At 47.4% G+C, this 24,516-nt stretch overlaps 1 protein-coding gene across 1 annotated transcript in view; it reads right to left on the bottom strand.

Moving 5' to 3' along the window:
- Positions 1 to 23,276, bottom strand: part of SIAH3 (siah E3 ubiquitin protein ligase family member 3) — a 71,422-nt gene extending 48,146 nt beyond the window's left edge. Inside the window, exon 1 of the mRNA XM_014838891.3 lies at positions 22,989 to 23,276. Within this exon, the coding sequence (XP_014694377.3) occupies positions 22,989 to 23,234 (246 nt within the window). The 5' untranslated portion in view covers positions 23,235 to 23,276. The remainder of the gene's footprint in view (positions 1 to 22,988) is intronic.
- Positions 23,277 to 24,516: the final 1,240 nt, after the last annotated feature.

Here is a 24,516-nt window from a genome sequence, read left to right as displayed (position 1 = left end):
TTCTTGGTTCCTCCTTAGGCTCTGCCCTGAAGGCGTTTCCCCTGAGCCTTGCTGGGCTGGTTCTGGGAATGCTCTTTTCATCTGGATTCAAGCTCAAGTGCCATGTTTTTAGAGAAGGCTTTCCTGGGTTCACAGAAGCTTGTTTTGATTCTCTGTAAAGCATTTAACATTATCTGATATATTTGTTTATTTACTTGGGGTTTTTTTTCTTCCTCCCAAAACTAGATTGAGATCAGCCCCATGAGATCAGGGACGCTTTTATCTCATTCACTAATATGTTCCCATAGCCTAGGACAGTGCTTGGCAAGTAATAGGTTCTAGATAAATATTTGAATGAATGGATGGATGGATGGATGGGTGGGTGGATGGATGGGTGGGTGGATGGATGGGTGGATGGACAGACGGATGGACGGACAGACGGACGGACGGACGGATGGATGGGTGGATCAATCCACAGCATTCTCTGCAAGCCCTCTGACTCTCTGAGCTATGTTGCTGCAGGTGCTCTATGCTTTCTCTCATTACTCTCCTCAGCTCTGTGATGCAGTCTTTATTACACATCACTGGATGGTAACACAATCACAGCTCCTAACACGGCTGACATGATTAAACACATTTCTTCAAATTGAACATGCCCTCTAGAGCTTATGGTCCCACAGGAGAAGAACGACATGATCAGAAAGACCTAAACCCTGTGTGTGACTCATAAGTAACCTAAAGGGAAGAAATGAAGTGACATGGGGCCACTGGCATGGGCTGCAGAGGTGCCAGCTCTGCACACTCCTGGGGTAACAGGCACCCCTGGATTGACGCCCAGGCCAACCACAGCCTGAGGATCCCCTAGGACTGTTTCTGGGAGACGTACATGTGGACTGGGATGAACTCAGGCCACTAGATTAGTCCATAGAGTCATCAACAGTCCTAAATACCTTCTCAATACCAGCTCCCTTTTTTCACCCTCTAATAGTACTTCAGCTTGGTTCATGGCAGCTTAGTGGCCACTTCCAGGTCTGAGCCCATCACTGCTCTTTGTTCTCCCAGCCCTTCTTGGCACTTCTGTGTGACCGTGTGACCCAGCACTGGTCAGTGAAACTTAAGGACTGTTATTTGGAGGTGGAGATTCTGAGAATGCTTTTGCTTTCTCTTTTGGGCATAGTGTTACCCTTTCCCCTTCTCTTTGTCTTGAATGCAGTCAAGATGGCTGGAGTGGCAGCAAGCATCTTGCAACTGTGAGGTGACACCCTGATGGAAAGGGAAAGAGAATCACAGAGAGGTCAATACTGACATTTTGAGAGCCTCATCTAGTGCTAGAAACTATCTACACCTAGACTTTGATGAGAAAAACAAACCTATATTTGTTCAAGCCACTGATGCTTGATTATTCTGTTATTTGCAACTTATCTTATTCCTAACTGATAGGAAACTATGCAGACATGTCCAGTCCAGGCCTGGAGCTGGTTCAGAAGGTCACAGAGTTCTCAGGGGGATTGAGAAAGTTCCAGACAGCAGAGAATGAAACCAAGAACTTGCAGCTTGCTCTCAGGACAGACTCATAAGTCCCATAGGCTTCAGGAGATACCTAAGCTCATGGCACATCTTGCTCTGGTTAAAAAGTGTCACCAGGGTAGTCTTGGGTTCAACTACATGAAACCAAAGTGATATTCCCCTCCCAGTTCACTACCACCTCTATAAACAAAGTTTTTCATTTCATCAATATTTCCAACAAAGATTAGTCCCTCTCTCCTTCCTCTGCACTTCCATAATTCTTTGTAGTGCCTTCACTCAAGGCTGGCTCCATGGGCATCCAACCTGTGCAGCTACGCAGCGCCCTGTGCTTAGAAGGCTCCCGCGCTTGACTGCATGCACTGCTGTCCCAGCCATGAAATTCTTAATTTTTTAACACAGGGCCCATATTTTCATTTTGCATTGTGCCCACAAATTATATAGCCAGTCCTGCCTCCACTTACAAACTCTGTGACTTTGGGTCAAGTCTTAGCCTCTCCGAACCTCAGTTTCCACCTCTGTAATAATAGCTGCGTTGCAGAGCTGTTGGGAGGACTAAATGAGATATCATAAGCAAAGCAGCCTGGCCCACAGGAGTGCTCTGTTGAGGTCCCTTCTCCTGCCCTTCTCCTCTTGAGTTTTTGTCCTGCCTGACTCACACTGCGGGGAGCTTAGGCACACCTCTGTCTCCATGGCTGAAGTTCACGTTCCGGATGCCTCATCTAGGGAATTATCAGTTAAGCTCCTGGAGGGCCCAGAGCCTCTTTGTTTCATCCCATGGTGCCTGGGATGGTCCCTTGTCCTTGGCAAGCACCAGGTAAAGGTTTAACGAATGTACGAATGCTCTCGTTGAAGCTTCTAGGACTCGGTCAAAGCCCACTTCTCCTTTGAAGCTGAATTTAGAGAACAGCATGGTTTAACAGCACTATTATAGGGAAGGGATATTCAATATTTTGTGAGACTCAAAAACCACTCTCCTGGCTTACCTAACACAAGAATAGTCAAAATCTCCTCTCCACCCCCGCTGAGCTTCCCAGTGGAGCTGGATTAGAGCAGAGACATGACTATAAGGAATCAAAGGCAGCCAGGACCAGGCCTCTTGCGGGGGCCTGAGGTCAAGTCCACCACGAGAGCAATAAAGGCCTTTTTCAATAAGCCAGTGTCAACGGCGGGCTCTGGTGCCCTTTAGGATTGAATTGCTGTCGCACGGCAACGCCTGCCAGTGAAGGGCAAACCTGCTGACCACGCGGAAAAGTCGACGCCTAGACCCAAGCACCGTTTAAAAGAAATTGGTCAGTGAAAACAAGTAGTATTAACAGAACTGTTAGAAGGGGGGAGAGTTTTGGGTAGAACTGACTCTTTTTGTTGCATTTTGAAAAACTGTACCTTAAACAAAGTCCACACATTTCAAAGTTTTAAGCATTTTAATACGCAACACCCTCCGCAGCTAATTCAATAGTAGTTAATGCAGCTCAAGTGATAAAGGACCACCGGTGGAGCGCTGGCTCCGGTCACCTTTCCCGCAGCGCCCGCGGTGCGTTGAGTAAATTGAGGTTTAAGTGGATAAGTAACTTGCTCAAGGGCACAGAGCTGGCAAGCCCAAGCTGACTGACTCCAAAAACTGCTTGTGTGTAAAGTGCATTAATCTCAAGTGTGCAGCTTGGTGAATTGTAACGTGTGCACGACCCAGTAACCACCACTCAGATGAAGACAGAGCATACTCCCAGCATCCTGGAAGCTTCTCTCATGCCCGTTCCCAGCCAGTCCCCCATGCTCCCTCTCTCTGGGTAACCCCTCTTCTGACATCTCTCTCTATCAATTAGTTTGAGGCAAAACAATCTTGCTTGTTTCCCTTCCTGCATTTTTTCCACAGAGAAGACCAAGAGGTTCTTCTCTCTCTCAAGCCTGCTAATAAATCATACACAGACACACACACACATCCCGATGTAGAGTAGCAATTTCCTTGTATTTGTGGAGGCTTTTGTATTCAGGACATGAGAACCATATCCCACAATCCCCCTCTCCTGACAGTGAGGACTTCCTTCCTGTCTGGTGGAGGTGAAGGCTCACCCCTAATATTAGTAAGACCCAGGGCAAGGGTCAAATAGAGGCCCACAGACCATTCATCTAGATGTTTCAGGGTTACCAACTAAGCCAAAAGACTGTTAAACAAAGTACATTATTTCTTCCTATCCTCATAAAGAAACACCTTCATACACGTTAGAAGGCCAGTCTTGGATTTAGAGCACTCAGACTCCTCGGACTTCTGGATCATGGTGGTAGAGGGAAAGTCAGCTACAGCTCCAGGCTGGGCAGCCCACCCCTTTCCCTTCCCGTCCCTGACTCCATCCCATATCTGATGTGTGTATGTGGTCACCCCAGCCTGTCCATCTAAGTTCTGTCCACAGTCTCCACAAAGAGGAAGCCTTGACTCCCTGACACGTCTAGGGGCATGCATGCCAGTGGCATGGTGCCCTCTTGGGAGAAGAGAACTGCAGAAGACGAGCTTTGGATTCCCAGAGCGAGGCCAGGAAGAGAAGGTGTGAGCTCCAGGTAGGAACGTTCAAGTGGGGCTGCAGATTCCTCATCCCAAAGAGTGAGACACGGCCCGAGAAAGGCCAGGTGGGACCTGCAGAGCTCAGGGCAAGGATGCCCCCTTGCCTGGTCTAAGGGTGGTTCCACAGACTTGAGATCATTTGTCTCAATCAAGAGACAACTGTCTTCGTTCTCAAATTCACTCTGAAGAGTGCGGTTTGGTGAAACCCCTCCTCAATGAGAGCTTGTCATATGCCAGGCAATGAGCCATGTGCCCGGATGAATGGAAATTGCTCCCAGCTCTCCAGGGCCTCAAGTCTAGTGGGAGACCCCAGCAGTTGATGGTTTTGTATCATGGTAGAAACAGACACAAGAGGTTTAGGGAAGGGCTCCTGGAAGGAGATGACATCTGAGCAGTCTTGAAGGGTAATAAAGACCAGACAAAGAAGCAGGGAAGGGTATTTGGGGGGAGAGGGGACAGCGTGAGTTAAGAGAGGTCCATGTAGTGAGCTGAGGAGTGAGCTCCAGTGTGGGAGGGTTTGAGCGGTGATGTGGGCAGTGTCAGGAGAGGCCAGTGTGTCCTCTAACAGGAGCGTAGACCTTACCTCCAGGCCTTGGGGGAGCATTGGAGGCTTAACACAGAAATGGGACATGGGCAAACAGACATTTGCAGACATATGACTCTGGCACTCATATGGAGACAACGAAATCGAGTAGAAGGTAATCGAGGCAGGAGTTAATGAAAGTGGTCTGCTGATTCATTGATGCAGTAGATATCTACTTAGCCCCACAATACACCAGGCACTGTGGTATACTGGGGATACTGCAGGGGGCAAGGCAGAAAAAGTTCCTGTTCTCAAGGGTTTACATTCTAATGAGAAGGCAAGGACACCATAGATACATAAAGAAATAAATGCATCAAATTACTTCAGACAGATGTAAGTGCTATGGATAATGAATAACGGGATAGAGATGATAGAGGGGAGATGGAAAAAAGACGACGGAGTAGCTCATTTGTTCACGTGTCTCTTCATCCTGCGTACGCTTATTTACTGCTACTGTGAGCAGTGACGCTATAGTGCAGAGATTAGACAGACACTGTCCCTGTTGTCACAGCGTTTATGTACCATGGGGGAGCCAGACATCAGTCAAACAAACCACCACTGGAGGCGTGCACTTTGAAGAGAAGGAGCATGGGTCTTTGAGAGCATATAGCCAGGGAACCTGACCTAGACTGGGTGTCCTGGGAAGGCTTGCTTTGGGTGGATGGAGGAACATTCCAAAGGCCAGTTGGGGGGAAGGAGCAAGGTGAACAGAGGGCCAAACCAGCCCCAGGTGGCTGGGGAGTGAGGAGGAGAGAGGTGTGGAGTGAGGCCACCCAGGTGGCAAGGGCCCTGCCAGGCCCAGCTTTGTTCTGGGACTTTGCCTTTTTTCAGCGAAGTATATGTTTTTTTATATGATAAAATATTTATAACACAAAATTTGCCATTTTTAGCATTTTTAAGTGTACAATTCAGTGGCATTAATTACGTTCACAGTGTTGTACAACCACCACCGCTATCTATTTCCAGAACTTTTCATCACCCCAAACGGAAACTGTGACCATTAGGCAATAACTTCCTATTTACCCTTCCCCTCAGCCCCTGGTAACCTTGATTCTACTTTTTGTCTTTAAGAACTTGCCTTTTTGAGATATTTCATATAAGTGGGATGATACAATATTTGTCCTTTGGTGTCTGGCTTATTTAACTTAGCATCACACTTTTAAGGTTCGTCCATGTTGTAGCATGTATCAGAATTTTGTCCCTTTTTATGGGTGAATAATGTAGGTATATTCCACAATTTGCTTATCCATTTATCTGTTGATGAACACTTGGGTTGTTTCCATATTTTGGCTATTGTGAATAATGCTGCAAAGATCATTGGTACAAATACCTGTTTGAGCCCATCTCTAGTTCTTTGTGGAATGTACTCAGAAGAGGAATTGCTGGGTCATATGGTATATCTATGTCAAATTTTTTTGAAGAACATCCATACTGTTTTATCCAGCAACTGCACCATTTCATATTCTCACCAATAGTGCACAAGGTTTCCAATTACTCCACATCCCTGTGGTTTTCTGTTGACTTTGCCTTTATCTTAAGAGCATCAGATCTGAATCCTCTCTTGGAAGCTACTCCGACCACTTAAGTCTTGCAGGCAATCTGAGGAGTCCTCATTTGTGGCGGGACTTCGATGAGTATGCCTTCCAGTTAGTTGAAATAATTCAGGGGAATCCTGTTCAGCATCCTATGACCAAGGTCAGCTTGAAAGCAGGGATGGAGATGGGAGGAAACTGGTGAAGAATTTGGGCCCTCTCCCACGAGGTACCCTTTAAGTGGGTGTCTTGTGAAGGTCTTTTTAATCTCTCTAATACAGCACCAGTCATCATAGCAGGCCCTCAATAAATAAATATATGCTCACAGCAGAAACGCAATATATAGACATATGAACGAATGGGCTATTCCATCTTCTTTTCCCCCTCATCCCTTATCCATAGAGTGTTCAGCGCTCTGAAGACCTGGCAAAGTGTCTACTCCCTTCAGGGCCCCCAGGCTCCTGTCCATTGGACCCAGTAAACCATCCTGGGTCTTTCCTGGCACTGAACCACTGCGCCATGACGCTTATTCTACGTGGTGCTCATAGCTCTGCAAGAAGTGAGAAAAAAAATAGGCAGGTAGCCTTGAGTCCTTTTTAGAACAAGGCAAGATGAAGCCAAAGGATGAGAAAGGGTATAATTTATCCAAATAACACTCTCCACCCACATCGTGATTTACAGATCGCAGAGCACTTTGCCAGATCCTTTCTAATTTGATCCTCACAATAAGCCGTCAGGTCAGCAGGGTAAGCGCTGCTCTCCATCTTGGTTTTACAGGAGGGCACAGATCCAGACAGGAGAGGTGACCTGCTGAAGGTCAGAGCTGAAGCGTCGGGGACGGGTTTGACTCCATGCCCAGCACACGTCCCCTCTCCCCCAGCTTGGGGATGACTCACCCCTGCCTTGCTGTCCCCAAACCTGCTCAGGGCCATGGGACCAGCTCAGCCAGGCTTCTAAGAATCCATCAAGAGTTCTCCTGAGGCGTCTGCACAAACTTTTGTCTAGTCTTCTCAGAAGCTGTCCTTGCAAAATGCTTTCTTATTTTTCACCCAATCAGTACTGAGGTAAAAAAAAAAAAAAAAAAAAAGACCCTTCCATTCTCTTTTTTGTAAACCAGCCAGCCTGGCAAAATCTATTTCATTCCCAAAATTCAAATTGGAAACTGCCTTCTGTGCTCATTAGTTTGGGTTGTAGCAGTCATTACATTCTAAACAATTAATCCCCGAATGCCAATTTCTTACTACAATTATCCTGGACTCAACAACTGGTTTTCTTAGCAGCAAGGCTGAAACAATTATTCCTAGTTTTTGTAACTAAACATGCTGTGCTGGGCGCTTTACAATGTTTTCATCATCACTGAGCCATCAACATTTATCTCTATCAGGGGAAAGAAAAGGCCATCCAATCGTGGCGGCCCGGCAATCTCACAGACCTGTGTACTGACATCCACCGTGCATTTACCCAAATTTAGGCCTTCTAGACAGGTGGCATGACAGGAGACACAGGAGGAGCTCTGGGCCAGGCTCCTGAATTCACTTACGATCCTGGCTCTACTGCTCACTGCTGTGTGGCTATGAGTACATTGCTTACCCTCTCTGTGCCTCATTCCTCATCTGTGAAATGGTGATAGTAAATGCTCTATTTCACAGGGTTATTTTGAGGAGTAAGTGAGTTAATATTTGTAATCAAGAGTGTATCTGACATAGTAAGTGCTTTAGAGGTGCGTGCTTAAAAACAAACAGGAAATTTCCTTTAACAACTAAAGGGGCTTTTAATGCTCTTTTGTCCCCTTAAGGTCTGAGAGCCCCCAGGATAGACTACAAAGACAGAAAGAGAAACACTGGTCTGCCCCGTCCCCTAAGTCACAAAACCCCCTGATTTGAATGCGCCAGCAAACCAATTCCAAACCCATGTTTTTTATTTTTATTTTTTGAATTTTTTTCTCCCCAAATCCCCCCAGTACATAGTTGCACATTTTAGCTGTGGGTCCTTCTAGTTGTGGCATGTGGGATGCCGCCTCAGCGTGGCCTGATGAGTGGTACCATGTCCGCGCCCAGGATCTGAACCAGCAAAACCCTGCCAAAGCACTGCGCACAAACTTAACCTCTCAGCCACGGGGCCGGCCTCCAAACCCATGTTTTTTAAAAGTCAACCTTTGGGGGGCCGGCCCAGTGGTACAGAGGTTAAGTGCACACATTCCACTTCAGCAGCCTGGGGTTCGCCAGTTCGGATCCTGGGTGTGGACATGGCCCTGCTTGGTAAGCCATGCTGTGGTAGACATCCCACGCATAAAGCAGAGGAAGATGGGCACTGATGTTAGCTCAGGGCCAGTCTTCCTCAGCAAAAAGAGGAGGATTGGCGGCAGATGTTAGCTCAGTGCTAATCTTCCTCAAAAAAAAAAAAAGTCAACCTTTGGCACCATCAAGGTAGCGACTCTCAAAAAGTGGAACTGAAAACATTTCTCAACAGCATGTAGGGAACTAAACATCAGATGATCAACTCCTACCCAGTTCAAATTAGAGCAGCTTTAATGCAGCAGATGGAAGCCAGAACCCACTAGATTCCTCCTTCTCTTTTCACCACCTCACCCTCAGGACCTATGGACTAAGTGTGCCCTCCTCACATCTGGTAATGATGATAACAACAACAACAGCAGCAATAATAATAACCAACACCCATGTAGAATGTACTCTGTGCCAAGCACTGTTCCAAGCTCTTTACTGCATTAACTCATTTGGTCCTCAACAACAACCGTAGGAGGCAGGTACTATTATTATTCCCATTTTACAGATTGGAAAACTGAGGCACAAAAAAGCTAAGCTGTAAGTCCAAAGCCACAGGGCTGAGAGCTGTGGAGGCAGTAGCTGAATCCAGGTTGTGTGGCTCCCGAGTCCAACACTTAGCATCACACTACATTTTCCTATATCATTGACCCCAGCCGTGGGCCCAGACCCAGCCTGGGCTCAGAAACCCAACACGGTCTTCAGACAGAAGGATCTTGGGACCAAGTCTCACTGCTTGTCCAGCTCTGGCCTTGTTTCTAGCTTAGGGCAGGCTTCGGGAGACAGGCCCCGTCTCTCTCCCTGTTTTTGAGCCTCTTTCTTGATAACCCACTCAGTTCTCCTGCTTCCTTGATTGTTCTTACAGTCCTGAGCCTTCCAAGTACTAATTAGACCCACATTTACTGAGCATCCACTATATGCCAGTCATTTCTGCTAGGCCTGGGGACACAGAGCCCTTGGGGAACTGTGCAGTCCAAGGACTGCATAGAGTGAGAGTCTGAAGACCATGAGTCAAATCAACACGGGGATCATCAGTGAGGCAGACTGGTGGGTTTGAGTCTCCCTGGGGATGCGGGTTATCAGAAAAGGCTTCACAGAGGAGGCGGCAGGGGCTGCTTTCTGCTGCTGCATGTCCCTGATGCCAACCAGTGCCTGGAAGTTTGCTGGTTGTCTCTTTGCAGACATCACATCCTGCCTGCCTGAACACACCATGTGACCTCAGAGTGTAAGAGGGAATTGAATTTGTCATCTTTGTTTTCTAATTGGTTAGCGGAAATTATGCGGACATCTGCTGTCCCAGAACGGCAGGTTCTGGCATCCGCTGGACAGCCAGCCATCCTGCTGCTGTGAAACTTCATGTCTGTCTGCAGTTGTGTCCCTGGTCCCCCATAACGGTGGCCCCGTCACTGGTCTTCCCAGCTTCATGTGGAAAAAACATCCTCCCATTGTTCCCCCTTCTGCTCCCAGATCCCCTTGGGAGATCTGAGAGAATCCGTCTTATTAATTCCACACCCAGATAACGAAAATAAGATGCAGAGAATTTAAAACACTCATCTGGTGACTTTTGATAAGTTAATTGAGTTGTTGCCCACCTTGAAAATTTGTCCCTTCCCTATGACAAGCCTCTCTTCCTTTCATAATTTCAAACACTTTCTCATTCCCAGAGATTGCTCTCTAACCCACTAATCAGATTGTGTCAGAAGTGTTTCCTGGAAACTTCCTTATTTAACATGGAAAACAAATAAAAAGAAAAAGAAGAAATGAAGGAAAAAAGGAATCAGTCTTTATGAGGGCCCTACTGTGTGCCTGGCACTGGTTTAGGTGGTTTTGCATGTATTTATCACATTTAATCCTCCATTAACTTCACACTGTATGTCTTATTATAGACAAGGAAAATGAAGCTCAGAGTGGTTAACTAACTTGCCGAGGGTCACACAGTTATAAATATCAGAACTAAATTTGAAGCCACGTCTGAGTCCAATGCCCATGATCTTTCCAGGACATTGAGATGCGTCTGAAATGGTTCTACGTATTTTTGCCGTAGACGTCTTCGCTGCAAGAATTTCCCCCACAAACATTTTCACTGCCTGACTAATTGGCCATAAGCCAATTTTGCCATAAAAGATAAAATAACAAAAAATAAAAGAGGGACATTAGAAAGGACATAGTGAAACATGAAAAATGAATAACAAAATTAAAAAGACTATTGCGAAATACAGAACATCTGAACACATTTAAAATATGTGTAGATTCTGGGCTGGCCCCATGGCCGAGTGGTTAAGTTCGTGTGCTCCACTTCAGCAGCCCAGGGTTTCGTAGGTTCGGATCCTGGGCACGGACGTGGCACTGCTCATCAGGCCACACTGAAGTGGCATCCCACATGCCACAACTAGAAGGACCCACGACTAAAAATACACAACCATGTACTGGGGGGCTTAGGGAGAAAAAGGAAACAAAATCTTTTTTAAAAAAGTGTAGGTTCTTGGTGATACTACACAAATAAAGGATTTTATTTTGTGAGTTGGTTCCGCCTAAGTACTTGTCTTCAAAGTCTTCTGTTCATCGTATTTTCTTTTTCTTTTTTTGCCTGTTGCTTCATCTCTTCATTTGGCATGCATTGCATTTTTTCTTTTTCACTAACATTTCTTCTTTCGTTAAGAGAGGTATCAGTTTCCGCATACTGGGGTGCATATTTGTAACTGAGCTTTGTATTGAGTCATGAAAAGCCTTCCACACTGTTGTCACTTGTTCTTGGCATATTGGCACATGTCCATTGATAGATGTTCCACAGTTCTATGGGAAATGTGGACCCAGGATTTATATAATACAGCAAAGGGACTACTGTGTCAATGGATAAACGAAACCAAATAGTCAACCAGTCGAAACCAAACTGTCAACTAGTTATTTTATCTTTGACGGCAAAAGTGCCTTACGGTCAATTAGTTATCCGGTGAAAACGCTTTCAGCAAAGATGCTTATGACGAAAATAGTGGAGACACTTTAAAATACATTTGTGAAATTTCACCTTTCTACTAAATTTCTGTCACCCACAATAAATGGGTTAAATTCATGCAATTAACTACTCGCATTCTCCATTTTGCTGTCGTTTTATTGACCCCATCACTCCACTGTTTGTTGTAAACTGCCTCAAACCCATCTCTGCACATCAAGGTCACCTGGAAGGAGACGCAGCGCAAGTGTCACCTTCTCAACTGACAGATGGAGAAGCCAAGTTTAAATGACTTGCTCAAGACCCAGAGGGACCCGAGCCAGACTGCAGAGAAAAGCTTAGCGTCTTGTCTCTGAGGAAATCTCGAGGTTCAAGTATTTTCAAGGAGGTGGGGGTGAGCGCCTGGGAACTCGCCTCCCCACCTCTAATTCTCCCGGATTCTTGGAGAGCCTTGTGTATCTGGCACTTGGCTCAGTATGCAGCTGAGAAGGGTCCAACTGGCATTTATTTAATTACCATAAACAGATGTACGACTTTGGCTTCCGTGAAGCATCTTCTTAATGTGTTCATCAGCCCTCCTGTTTCTGGGGAAGCCAGGCAGGGCAGGGGGCTGTGGAGGGGCCCTCCATGCCATCAGCGTGACGGGCTCTGTGATGAGCAGGTGTCATGGGGAACTGGGAATGGTGGCAATGGCCACATGGCTCATGTCTGAGGCACTGTCCTCATAGATTCCTTTAATTCCTTCCACTTCAGGATCCCCTGTGAGCCCTCTGTCACTTTTCCCAGATGTCAGGGCTGCTGAATGAGGTGACTCTGGGATTTACTTTGGTGACGTCCCCTCCAGGCCTCCTGGCTCAGTGTTTTCCTCACTCTCTCTAAGGCAGTGTAAATCCTGTCCCGCAGTTCTGCAGCTTGCACCCTGGAAACAAAGCTCGCAGACGTCATGCCACTGTCCTGCAATAAGCTCACCTCTCACCTCGATGCCTCCCTCACTCAGTTCTTCCCACAGCTCTTTTGGAAAGAGAAAGTGTGTGGAGGGTGTTAGGGAAGGGTTTACCAGAAATCAAGGTAGAGGCCGAGTTAAATAAGATAGAAAATGGTCATTAAATTTTCATATCTCTCTGATTTTAGAAAAAAACAAATTTAGTAATAAAATATGGCTGCTAATGAGAAAGGAAATTTCAAAGACCTGTGGCTCTCTCAGAGGACAGGTGTGACACGGGAAGAGCCACGCTCTCTTAAAGGACATTTTTGCTTTTGTATAAAAAGATGCCCTCTTTTCTCAATTTCTCAGAGAAAAAAGCGGCCTATCTAATGCTATCTCTATGCTTGGAAAGCATTGGCATTTCTGATGTGGTCAACTAGCTCCTACTGTCATTGAGAAACGAGTCAGCTATTGACAAGACAATCATACGTCCCAGGTTTGGGGGGCAGCGCGAGTTTCAGACATTTGGTCCACCTGTCAAACCATGAAACCCATTTCTAAAAAATGGTCATGGAGCACACATTTCCTTCTCTGCAGGATAACTTTGAGTTGGGCATTTAGGTACAATTGTTGGAGGTTTCCCTCCGGTGTTTTATGCAAATCATAACTTTTATTGAGCCTGAATTTGGAGGGTTGGATTCTTTGTAGAAGCTTCCAGACAACCAATTCTGTGATCAAGAGGGAGAGACAGCTTACCAGAGAGGTTAACAGAACCAGCTAAACTCTCCCATTCACTGGATGTGTGCTTGGCTCAGTTACTTAATCTTTCTGTGCCCCAGCTTCCTCCTGTGCAATTTGGCGATAGACTGATGGCATTGTTCCAACTATTTAAAAAAGGCAATTCAGGTAAATCAACTTAGCACAGCACTTGGCCCTCAGTAAGTGCTCAGTGAACATCAGCTAATAAAAAATCATGTACACATATGTAGTCTTAATTTGGGTTCCCCCAAAGGAGAGCCTGAGATAAGGGGGCTTGGATGCTGTCATTGATTTGGGAGGTGATTCTAGGAAGCAGGAGGAAGGGAGCAAAGTCACGGGACTTGATTCCACCGGGCAGCATAGAGAAGCCTGGAGGATGCCTCCCAGGACTGTCCACCACGAGCCAGAGCATCTATGTGTGTGTTTGACATATGTCCACACAAGGGTGAATAAGATAGGATCCCAGCTCAGTATTTTTAAATGAAATGCAATATAATGAATGTTAGTCCTACAGCCACGCAAGTCGGCTCAGTTGTTTGTTGCAAAAAGAGAACACTAAGGGATGACATATCAAGAAGTGCTTAAAAGCTAAGGATTTTAACTTTAAACGGCTCTCCCACAAAGAACCCTGTGACATTGAGTAAGCTCTTTCACCTTTTTCTGCTTTGATATTCTGCATAATGCAGAATGATAATAATATACCTCTTCTTAATGAGAATTAAATGCATAGCATTTAACTCAGTTCCTGGTCATAGCATGCCTTCAATAAATGGTAGCCGTTTTGTGGTTGTTATCATTATTGTTATTATAGTGTGCACAACTGAGACTGTAGAAAACTGTCATCTGAGGGTTTCAGGACATGTAGCCAGCTTAGCCTAGTATAAGCCACAATATGCCTCTAATTTATAGAAAGGGAACCTGAGGTTCCAAGCAGCTACTTTCTTCTGACTTCCCAGCACATCCTTGGTGAGGTCAGAGAAGTTAGATCTGAGGGACCATGGCGTCTGGCTACAAAGCTGGGCAGATGCTAGACTCGCTGGCCAATCTTTTGTAAAATCTGTTATTGATCTGACTTGGTTCCATCTCTGTGAGACCTTCCTAATGCCAAGCTAACCCCATCTTCTCTCTCCAAATGCAGTCTGCAATGGCCTTTCTCTTCCACAAAGGACACTCTGCTTTTGTCCTGGGGGGCCCGGTCCTGCCCCTTCCACAGGCCACTCTTTCCTGGCTGGAGTTTCTGGTGCCTCGGCTGGAAACAGCCCTGCAGCACGCAGCTCTCTCCTAATCATGGATTTGTGATTAAAAATACATTAAAGGACCAAGGAATTATTAAGAGATATAGGCTCTTGCAAGTAAAACTGACATTTCCAGTTAGACTATAATTCTAAATTATCCACAAGGACCCTGTTCTTAGGCTAAAAACATGAGGCCGATGTCAGTTCTGTTTTCTGATGGTGCTTTTATCCTAGACCCACGGTCAAGATGAAAATGTAGCCTTTTGTAGCAGAACTTTATCCATCCTGCTAACTTGAAAGTCTGGGGTTATGGCTTTGTGGCATTCGTGACTTTACTCGGAGCCTCATCCTGGTCCCTCGCTATGCATTTGTGTCAGCGCTAAAGACACAAGGAACATTTGCCTTTTTAACACCCCACTGACTGTTGCCTGACTGGTTTACACCCTGGCAAGTTCCTGAGGACAAGGAGCCCCGGGAAGATGTACAGCATGCCATGGGTCACATTAGAGAGTTAGTGTTCTTAACCAAAGGTCCAGGCACTGTGGTGGCACAGATCGAGCAGTAGACTCTGCCCCTCATCAACTGTGACCTTGGGCAAGTCACTTCATCCCTTTGGACCTCATCTGTTAGACCAGGACCAGAACTAAAGCATTGCTATGGTTATCTTAACTTGAACTTTCAGAATCTTGGTCACTCAACAGACAGGTTCTTTTACTGCCGACCCTCCCCTCCACCTGGTTGGAGTTGGAGAAGTTTGGTTACATCTTGTGCATCAGGTAACATCTCTAAGGGACTCAACTTAATTGTAATGACAGCTACCATTCATGGAGTATTTATTATGTGCTAGGCGCCGGACTAAGCACTTTAGGTACCTCGTAGTAGTTCATCTGCACAAAAACCACTTTGCAGGTGAGGCAATGTAGGCTCAGGGAGTCAAAGAGCTTACGCAAGGAAAGTAACAGCATTGGATTCAAACTCAGATCTATCTGACTCCAAAGCCCATACTCTAAGGCCTCAACTAGAATGGTACCCTTTTCTTTCCCAACACTACTTGCTCCCTTTACCTCCTTCCTGAGACTGGAGTGGTCAGGCACAGACTAGGTTGGGGAGAAGGGTCTTGTTCACCTCCATTCTTCCTCCACAGTGCTGGGGACCAGGTTCCCCCATCCACTGGGCTTTGCATCCTCTGATCTTGCTCTGCTATTCAGAGAGAGACCACTCAGGGTCCAAATAGGTTGGCATCTCATAATTGCCATCAATTGGGTGTGTGTATGAGTGTAGAAACTCAGCTTGGAATGCAGGGGACTCAGGCTTATGGCCTAGCTCAGTGTTTTTAAAATTCTCTGATGACAGTGGGATCCAGGAATTCTTTCTCGGCTCAGAAAGGTCAGAGCATCTCTCTTGCCCTCCCTCGATTCCAGGGGCTGCAGCCTAGATTCAGCATCGACCCCCTCCATCCCTGCCCCACTCAGAGGAAAGCTACTTCCTCAAGGCCGAATGAACTGAAGGACAGAGAGGAAACGTCCAGGCTCCCAGGGAATGTGCAGGTTTTCCCACCTACCTCTGCCTACCCTGCTGAATCCCTCAGTGGTGTCACTCAGCCCGGGGTCCACACCCTGCGGATCAGACGCCCCTCGCAGAGCCACTTACCCACGTGCTGACTCAGCTCAGCTGCCGCTAACAAAAAAAGGTCGTGCATAAGTCATGAGGGGTAAACTTCAGGATGAGTGGTAAAGGGGACTTATCTGTGCGGCTCCTGGCTTTGTGAATGACAGGGGACCCAGCTCATTTCGCCCCTGTCCCACCCTGGGCACCTGTGTCCTCCCAAGACCCAGCCCCTCTCCCACTGGACTTCTGGGCTCAGAAGCCAAGCAGATTCAGTGCTTGCTTTGAAGCTAAGCATTAAGGACAAATCTGACTTTTACAATGGCAAGAAATTGTTCTATTCAAAATTCTGTTCGAGGCCAAGGGTAATACACAAATACCTAGAAACAGCAAGCACCGAGGCTTGCAGAGAGAGAGGGCAGGAGGAGAAAGAGAGCCAGGCGGGGTTGCGGGGGAGTTGACGCCAGCTTCTCAGGAGCCGCTTTCATCATAATGACCGTGGTGACAATAACTGCTGATATTTACTGACTCTCTCCATTTGTGTGAGCTCATTGAATCCTCACAGCCATCACAGAAGGGGGGCATTACTTCCTCTTTTTCGTAGATGAGGAAATGGCACCTCTGAGAGGCTAAGTCATTTGTTCAAGGTCACACATCAGCAAGTGGCACAGTCTGGATTTGAATTCAGGCCCGTTTCCCCCAAAGCCCATGATTTTTCCCTATACCCGCTGCTCCTCCCCATATTGATCTGCTGGGTTTATAAAATATGCACCAAGGGCAAGATGTAAAGCTCTGTGCTTCTGACTTTGTATCTCTTAATCATTTGATTTTTTTAAAATAGGATGTGTATGCATTCATGTTAATTGTATTATTTTTAAAAGAATTCAAAAAAGAAACGGAAAGACTTACGGAGGGGATGAGGGATGAGGGAGGACGATGATGTAGAGGCTCCGATTTGCTGAGGAAATGTGGGTCTGGTGCAGGGGAGATGGTAGGGGGTGTGGTGCAGCCCTGGGGTCATGCTGGCCCAGCACAGGCTGATGGGGTACAGGAAGGGGGTCCTCGCAGTTTTCTGCTCCCAGGCATGAACCCAAGCAAGGGATATTTAGTTTGGGCTAATTTGAAGGCAGCCTAGGGCAGCACAGGGGATGTAGGTCAGACGTTAGGAGACCTTACTTCTGGTTCCTATTCTGTCACTAAATAGATCGACTTTGCAAAAGTCATGTAGTGGGTTGAAAAGATACGTTCACATCCTAAGGCCTGAACCCGTGAATATTACCTTATATGGCAAAAGAGTGAATATTATAGGACCAAAGTTGTGATTAATTTAAGGCTCTCCAGAGAAGCTTACCCTGGATTCCCAGGTGGGCCCTAAATGCAATCACATGTGTCCTTATTAAGAGCAACACAGAGGAGAAGACACAGAGAGAAGAGAAGGGGGCAGTGTGACCACAGAGGCAGAAATCAGGGGGATGTGGCCACAAGCCAAGGAACACACGGAGTCCTCAGAAGCTGGATGAGGCAGAGAACAGAGGTGTCCCAGCAGACCTGGAGGGAGCAGAGTGCTGTTGACACCTTGATTCCGGGCTTCCAGCCTCCTGAACCGTGAGAGAACACATTTCTCTGGTTGTAAGCCTCCCCGCTTTGTGGTAATTTGTTGCAGCAGCCATGGGAAACTAATACAAGTCGCTTCCTCTCTCTGGCCTGCTTCCGCCATGGTAAAACAGGAAGGTTCCACCTCCCAGTTCGGACATTCTCCCATCGTTCCCTGAGCCATAGACCCCCCACAGGTGGACAGGTCTCCATTCTCCAGGTTGACCCCTTCCACGTGACATTTAGGGTCCAAACAGGTCAACTTTCCTCTTGGGGGAACACTGCTGATTGAGTCCCATGACTTTGCTAAGGATAAAATACTTTCGCAGACAGTTAATTTTTTTCTTATTATTAATTGCTAGAAAAACATTCTGCCTTACCCCAAGGAAGCCATCCAAAGAGCTCTGACCTCTCTGGGGATTTCAAGGAAATCTTTTAGTACCTGTTTTCTAATTTCTGCCCTACAGTCCCTGCAGCTTGAGGGGTCATGGTTTAGGGAGTTCCAGAGAATTTGCTCTGGGGCTGCTGGACAAACGTAGTGCAGAGGTGATCAGCTGGCCTCATCTCAGCACCGGCTTCGGCCTCTGCAACTCCATCACCAGCACACAGCTAACCAAATGCCTGCTCGGGGCTCCGGGCCTCGGCTTATGTGACTCAGGAGCCTCATTTACAATCACCATTAACCAGAAAAGCCGAATGACTGCTCAGTGCCTGCGGAGTCGAGTGTCATGCAATTTTCACAGAAACCCACGGTCTGGAAGAGGCTGCAAGGGAAGCCTTTAGAATAAAGCTCACAGAGTGCGCACCACCAGCTTCGGGCCCTCCTTATCCTTTCCCCGCCCCTCTAAGGTGTTAATGAGCTGTGAAGCGGCCCAAGCCTGGGCAGCAGAAGAAAGATGGTGAAATTTCCAGGGGACTGGGAACAGGACCTCAGAGGCGGCTATGTCAATAAGAACTGAGGGACCCACATACCAGCTATTAAACAATCTTGTCGGAAGCCTTTAACTGCTTTACAATAGGTATTCAGGCTGAACGCTCCAAAGGCCACCTTTAAATCTCTAAAAACAATGTTTGGGTCTTTAGCTCTCACTCAGCTGCCTGCTGTGTGTGTCAGGCAGAGTTAGCGAAAGCGCCAGGGCGGGCACTAGATTTCCAAAGATCTTCCCATCATTGATGTTTGGCTGTGCCTCACCTCTCTCCTCGGTTCCTCCTTTGATGATGCCCCCCCTCCTCCATGCAAGCCCTCCACCCCATCCCCACCATCACTCAACACATTCATCCACACAGGTTGGTCTTAGAATGGAAGGCTTGTGGATGCCTCAAGTAATGGTACTAAAATGCTTTAATTTTAGATTTAGAGTCTGTTAGGCACGTAAATTAAGCCATTGTTATCTCATATGCCCCTCCCGCCCCGTGTGTGTGTCTGTGTGTGTTTCTGTCTGTAAGCCCAAGGTTAACGGGGTACAATAGAGAAGAGCTCCGGGATGGCTGGATGGAGGCATGAAGAGCCCCAGGGGAGCTGGGGAGGTTACACTCTCCGGTCTCGATGCCGGGGAGGGCACTGGGGGTCTCAGCAATGACGTTGGCATGAGCAAGGGCCTTTTGGTAGTTTGTGAGAAAGCATTTTGCTAGTCTTCTTTCAGAAACTGGTTTATCAAAGGCTGTGGTTAAGAGGAGGAAGTCGCCCAGCCAGCGTCAGGTCAGCTACCGTCTGTTGGGAAGCGCTGAGGATGGATCCAGGAGGGTTCTGCTGCCACTGCCAACCCTTTCCTGGGGAGGCCTGGGTGCAGGGACTGGCCAGCCCACCCCTCAAAGGGCACCTCTGGAGACAGGGCAGAAGAAGGGAGGTCTGCCCGGGGCAGGGCATTATTGAAGCAGCTAGTGCTGGTGGGAGAGCAGCCAGGAGAGAAAGGCTTTCTTGGTTTGGAAACAAGCAAAGGACAGGAGGGAGAAAGGAGTGCTGAATCAGGACCAGGAGCTGGAGCCCTCCCCAGGGCCAGCCTGAAGCCCGCTGGCCACACTGCAGCAGCCTCTGTGAATGAAGAAGCAGAGGGCAGCCAGCCAAGGACACTGGCTCCTTGGTGGCCACTTTTCACGGAGTGGGAAGAAGAAGTGGGGGGCATCGTCTGGAGCCCTAATCGTGCAGGGAGCTACCTGACAGGCAGAGGCAGACCCAGGGAAACATGAAGTGTCACTTGTACTCCACAGAGAGGGCTCTGCTATGGATCATCCCATGCCTGACACGTGCTTAAAGTGGAGGTTCCTCATGTTCCAGGCCAGCTACTCCAAATACCCCTTTGAATTAGAGTGGGCTTAAGGCTTTAACCAGGGTGTTTGCATTCCCAGGAAGCCTTCTGCTTTCCATTTAGAAGGAAAGGCATCAGCTTGTCTGAAGAAATCCCAGGTTACTGAGTAATCGCCACAATAAGATTGAGAATGAAGGTGACCCATAGAAGCACAGTAAATACATGATTTTCTCTGCTCAGTAAGTGAATTTTGATTTTAACTCAGCACTTGCCTCAGGTCCTAAAATACTGTGAGCATCCTCAGGAAAGCCTGGGATGGGACAAAGTTCAGAAATGCTCCCACAAAGAAAAATGCAGGCTTCCCAGCCCTCTTTGTAGCTACATGCAACCTAGAAAATTGAAAGCAAGGTGGCAGTCTCTCTGTCCTTGGTCACCATTGCCTATACGAGCCTGTCATACAAAGTGCGGGAAAGCACCACAGATCAATAGCTATTCTGGGTTAACATTGCCGCAGCGTTTTTCTTTTCTTCTAAAAAAGAATTTTTCCGCCTATGTGGATCACATCCAAGGGATATTTCTGTGGTCTGTCTATGGAAATTAATGCTTAGAAGGAGCACTTTTCTTTTGAGGTTTCATGCACTTTTGACTATAAGTGATGGGGGCAGGAGTGCTCCTGGAGAATTGTTCGTTTAAAAGCTCTGCAAGAAGGTCTTAGTCCTCAGGTTGGAGAAGCAGGTAAAACTTACCCGACGGGCCCCCGGACCCTGGATGAGCAAGCAGTGCTTGTCGAGAGCTGCGCAGAGGCGGCTGGGCTGCAGAGGTCTCTTGGCCTGGCACGGTCTCTCTGAATCCCGTGTGCCCTTCTGCAGCCCCGGCAGCATTTGCAGCACTCAACTTGCTGTGTTTGCCTGAGGTGGCGCTCATCTGAGCAAAATCTCTAGACAGTTTTTTTTTTTAATGGGAAATGAAAAGCCAAATGAGAATGTATGTGAAAATGTGAGCCACAGAAATCAGCCTCTCAAAGCATATGCCGCCTATGTTACTGCTTACATGGTTTCTAAGTTGGCTGAAGGTTTAAAGTGACAACTTTTGAAATTCCTAATGGAACCCTACAAATTATGAGCAATAACATAATTTTTTTTTGTAGGAGAATGTTATAAAGCACATCCACTTCTAGTATCTCTTTTCAGCCTCACAGAACCTTGGAGGAGGCAGAATAAACATTCGTATGTCCACGTGGGAGGTGAGGAAGGCCAGGCTCGGAGAGGTTGAGTCATTCGATGTCGCACAGCCAGTCAGAGCTGACCCAGGGACTCCAGCCCTGACTCCAGACTTGTGGGTCTGGGCAGCAGGACCACTTGTCAATATCCAGGCCAACATCACTGAAAAATATACCTAGATGCATTTCTCCCCACCCGACACCAAGATCTGAGCAGCCCTCCCCTCCTTCATTGTCAGCTGCAGTCAGTGAACCATACAAATTCAAACTTCGGAAATGCTAAGTCTCATAAACAATTTTAAAGGTATCAAAATGCAAAACAGGAGTAAACAAAATTTCTTGCCACAGGGAACTAACTAATATAAAGTGACAAAATAATGGGAGTCTCAGATGAGGTCTCAAAAGTGGCCATAAAATGGAATTCAGAATCATATTTTAATGTGTACACCATACACTTGCTTTGCCAAGGACGACTGGTGGTGAATTCTCATTTATAAAACTAAGACTTGAAAGCAAAAAGAAATAGTGGAATGAGGGGGAAGAGGGGGACGCAGAGGGAGCGAGAGAGCGAGACTGGTGAAGTGAGATGGTGTAGTCACAGCTAGGGGACCGCAGAAAGCCAGCGCCTAGTTAGAGTGCACCACAGCGGTCCCAGAGCAGTCCATCACCCCTCCACCCAGGACCGGCCTTGGCATGTGGCCCTGGGGACACCAAGCACCTGTCCCTCCTAGGAACTTGCAGGAATTGATACGGAGCACTTGTCAGCGGCGACCTGCAGGGCTCCGGCTGAGGAAAGGCTGACTATAGCAGTTTATAAAGTGATGAGCAACAAGCAACACTCTTCCTGCCCTGCAGCAGTGGCCAGAATGACAGATCCATCTTCACGGACACTGTTCTGGCACTCATGCTGCGAACATGCCCATCCCCCCATACTCAGCCCTGGGTATAGTGAGGAGGACAGGAAAGCAACTCCTAAGAAGTTGTCATCTATTTTAGGACAGAGCCAAGGTGGCTCAGTTTCCCATTTGGGGAGTTCAGCGCCCCCGCCCTGCCTTTCCCTCTTCCCCACCACCCCTAGCCAGTGGCTCTTCATTCATTTCCCCATCAGTCTTGGCTGTGATGTGTACCCGTCCTCCCGGATCCCATCTTTTGGCTGTTCTCTTAAAGGGCATTGACCTGAACGCACAAACGCAGAGGCAGCGGCGCCAGACTCGCAGTCGGCGGCGGCCAAAGGCAACACAGCGGCGCAGCCGCCTGCGGTGACTCAGGCAGCAGCAGCTCCGAACCGGTTTCATTATCACACAATTGAAGCAAATCTGCCTCCTGTCCTCAGTGCATGGGGGCGCCTCGAGCGCGCAGGAAAGAAAGAAGACAAACTCTACCGACGTATCTCTCTCTCTCTCTCTCTCTCTCTCACACACACACACACACACACACACACACACACACACACCCCGAGCCTGGGAATAAGGGAAAACACTTTGCAGAAAGAGCCCCTTCACCAAGTCCCAGGTCCCGTCTGGGGGTCCTGCCCCGCGTAGCTACTTCAGCGTTAGCCAAAAGGGGCTTCCAAAATCCATGTGCTTGCCTGCCTTTCCAAGCACATGGGACAGACTGCAATTTCGGTAACTTTTCAAATCCTGTCTCCTGAACACTTGCCCACAAATACTCGGGAAAGAGAGAGGGACGCCCCTTAATCCCCACCCCCTCACTTCTGACCCCCACCCCACTCTTAGGCTGACAGCTTGAGGGAAAGAAGCTAGCCTATCACTCCAGCTGTTCTTGCCAGTCAGGAAACAACACGCTGTCACTGAGAGCCAAGCTACCTAGAGAGCGAGAAGGAGCGAGGCAACCTCTCCGGGTACCAAACACCGTCCTAGCATCAGCGAGCGAGCCTTTGCCAGGAGCTCCAAGTGGTCACGACAGGGTCCCTGAGGCCCCCCGGAGAGAGGACTTGAACCCGAGCATCGTGAATATAAAACGACAGAGAGCGACTCACCTTTAGGTTGTGCGTGGGGTTTACGACGCAGACAAGTTGCCCAGCAGCAGAGAAAACCCGTTTAGCTTTGTAGTGCTGAAAGCGGAGGTGAATGAGATCTAACACAGCCCCAAAGCACTGGGTGAAGAAAAGCATCACAACTTTTGGGGGGTTGTTGGCACAGGAAGCAGCGGAGGAAGCTGTGAGTCCTTGGGCTCTGGAAGGAGCGCAGCCTCTGAAACACTCCGCTCCAGCCTGGCTTAGCATGCCTTCATATTCATCATCAAAATAAGACGGTTAGAATCTTGCAGCAGTGAGGCGGCCAATCAAAAGGACAGAAATGTTATCCTTGAGGTGCAGAGACAGCCAATAACAAATGCCTCCCCTACCGAAACTCCCTGATGAATTGAGCCTGGCGGAGAATGTATTATTGAACATTACCATAGATCAGCACATTGCATTTATCTTGTGATTACAGCCAACCATACATAATGCTGGGGAGATAGGCTGACAAAATTGATTGCTTAATGTGTCTCCATTTATTAATTGACTTAATTTAACATGAGAGCCTTTCTTAATGCGCTGGCAAAAACGTAAAGCATTTGAACGGCCAAATAGTAAAACACCCTGCTCCAAAGCAGGCAGATGGATAACGCAGATCGGGGCTCGACTCGCCAGAGCTGCTTGGGAGAAAATCAAATATTACAAGACTCCTCCGATTCCAGATAAGGATTTGGCAGCAGCAGAAACATGCATCTTTCAATCTTGCGCTCTGACTCTCTCTGCCATTTGGATTTCAGCCTCTTGATAAATCTTACTCTCAACTCTTTATCAAAGAAAAGAATCCCTAAAAAATAAATGCAGTTGGAGTTGGGGGGGAAATATATATATATATCCATAATACTGTAATTACTGAAGCCTGAAAATATTAAAGCATAAAAATTGCACAGAGAGTGCTTCTAAAAATAATGAAATCCCTGATGCATGAATGCACACACAGAAAAACCTACACAGAGAGGAAAGTGGCTTGTAAATCAGCAAAATAATTACAGATGCTGAGGGCCTTTGCTTGTCATTCATTTGCATATTGGTGGGCAGCAAATTGCTAATTAACCACTAGATTGTTGGAGACATTAAAATAGAGGTTAAGAGCTCACATACCGCATCATTTGCTTGTCTCTGTGAGCGCCAGCGGCACATGTCTGTGCTGGAGCAGGCAGAGGGCATTCTAGTCCTCAGACTGCACTTCTTCTCTCTCCAGAATGGGGCTGGTGGGGGCGCTACACCCCCCCACTGGAAGAAAGGCTCCTGAGCACACAAGAAGAGACTTAGGGTTTCTGGGGACAAGATCTGGTGGCTTAGCCAGTTTTTGCAACTAAAGCAGGAGAGTTGAGTGTGTTGTGTCTCCTCTCTTCTTTGGCTGTTTCTCTGTTTAGGAGTCAGCCCAGACCCAGTGTGCTCGGGGGAGGATCAGCCTTGTGTGTAAATGGTATCCAGTGTGTGAGCCCATTGCTCCTTCCTTCCTCTGTCTCTGTTCTGGCTACAGGGC

The sequence above is a fragment of the Equus asinus genome, chromosome 11 (assembly GCF_041296235.1).
Source record: "Equus asinus isolate D_3611 breed Donkey chromosome 11, EquAss-T2T_v2, whole genome shotgun sequence".
Taxonomy (NCBI): Eukaryota; Metazoa; Chordata; class Mammalia; order Perissodactyla; family Equidae; genus Equus; species Equus asinus.
This window is presented reverse-complemented; position numbering and strand designations above follow the sequence as displayed.